Source organism: Chelonoidis abingdonii, unplaced genomic scaffold (genome assembly GCF_003597395.2).
Source record: "Chelonoidis abingdonii isolate Lonesome George unplaced genomic scaffold, CheloAbing_2.0 scaffold1426, whole genome shotgun sequence".
NCBI lineage: Eukaryota > Metazoa > Chordata > Testudines > Testudinidae > Chelonoidis > Chelonoidis abingdonii.
The window spans coordinates 1-1,624 of NW_027425687.1; the positions used below are offsets into that span (position 1 = coordinate 1).

A 1,624-nucleotide genomic window follows, 5' to 3' on the forward strand; every position below is an offset into this window, starting at 1 on the left:
AGCAGCCCCCGGTGCCCCCTAGTGGGTCAGGCAGGAAGTGCAGCAGCCAGGGTCCCCCGGTGCCCCCTAGTGGGCCAGGCAGGAAGTGCAGCAGCCAGGGGCCCCTGGTGCCCCCTAGTGGGTCAGGCAGAAAGTGCAGCAGCTGGAGCAGCCCCCGGTGCCCCCTAGTGGGTCAGGCAGGAAGTGCAGCAGCCAGGGCCCCCAGTGCCCCCTAGTGGGTCAGGCAGAAAGTGCAGCAGCCAGGGCCCCCCGGTGCCCCCTAGTGGGTCAGGCAGAAAGTGCATCAGCTGGAGCAGCCCCCAGTGCCCCCTAGTGGGTAAGGCAGGAAGTGCAGCAGCTGGAGCAGCCCCCAGTGGCCCCTAGTGGGTCAGGCAGGAAGTGCAGTGCCCAGCCCCCCCGGGGCCCCGTAGTGGGTCAGGGAGGAAGCGAAGCAGCCAGGGCCCCCCGGTGCCCCCTAGTGGGCCAGGCAGGAAGTGAAACGGCCACGAGCGGCACCCCCCAGTGTCCACAGCCCCCCTTACCTCTCCGCTCCACCAGCAGGATGACGTCCCCGGCTCGCGTGTGCTGCTGCAGGACATTCTCCACCTCCTGGGGCCCGAGGCCCCTCACGTCAGCCCCGTTCACTTTGGCCACGAGGTCGCCCTCCTCCAGCAGGGGGCAGCGCCCCCGGTCCCAGATCCTGGCCACCTGGGCCCCGGGTCCACCGTCCTTTGGTGCCTCCACCGTAAACCAGGGCCCCGTGGTGCTGCGGGGCAGGGGCACCGGCATCAGCCAGCTGGGTGGCGGGACACGGCAGGGGGGTGCCCCCTGGTGGCAGGGTCTCCGCTCCTCCCGCTCCTCTTCCTCCCCCAGGCAAAACTCAGTGCAGCAGCGGACCCCCAGGCCCCGGGCCCGGCGGGAGAGGGGGGGCCCAGCAGCAGGGGGGCTGCAGGGCGCAGCGGCCCCATAGCAGGCGGGAGGCTGGCGGGCTAGCAGGGCGTCCCCACAGCAGAGACAATGGCAGGGAGAGCCCCGATGAGTGTATTGGAGGATACAGCTCCCATCTACCACCACCACCACGTTCACTGTGGGGCAGAGAGGGGAGAGTTAATGGGGTGGAGTGGGGCACCCCCCGGTGCCCAGGGTAGGGAGGGTGCGGTGCCCCCTAGTACCTTCCCCCACTTACCTCCAGCCACCGGTGCCGTCTCTGCTACTGGGATTGGGGGTTCAGGGGCCCGGTGGGGGCTCTGGTGGGCGCTGCACCTGCTGGGGGAGAATACATGGTGGGGTTAAATATTTGGGGAGCCCCTTCCTCAGGCAGCCTTATCCCCCTGGAATCTGTTCCCCTTTCCCATCCCCACAGCCCCCCGCCTCCCCTGGAGCTTCCAAATTCTCCCCCCCTGACACCAGGACCGGCGCTAGAGTTTTTCGCGCCCTAAGCGCACAGCCATTCTGCCGCCCTGCGCGCCTCTCCCGCGGCTCCGGTGGAGCTGCCGCAGCCATTTCTGCGGAGGGTCCGTTGATCCGCAGCTCTGGTGGAGCTGCTGCAGCCATGCCTGCGGCAGCTCCACCGGAGCCGCGGACCAACGGACTCTCCGCAGGCACAACTGTGGCAGGTCCACCGGAGCCGCCTGCTGCCCCCCCC

At 69.4% G+C, this 1,624-nt stretch overlaps 1 protein-coding gene across 1 annotated transcript; it reads right to left on the minus strand.

Moving 5' to 3' along the window:
- Positions 1-414: 414 nt before the first annotated feature.
- On the minus strand, positions 415-1,242 carry LOC116838095 (uncharacterized; the record flags this gene model as incomplete). The annotated part of the gene is made up of 2 exons (XM_032803095.1): positions 415-1,064; positions 1,166-1,242. Coding segments are annotated over 2 exons (727 nt in total), but the record flags the coding sequence as incomplete, so codon positions are not given.
- Between the last annotated feature and the right edge of the window lie 382 nt (positions 1,243-1,624).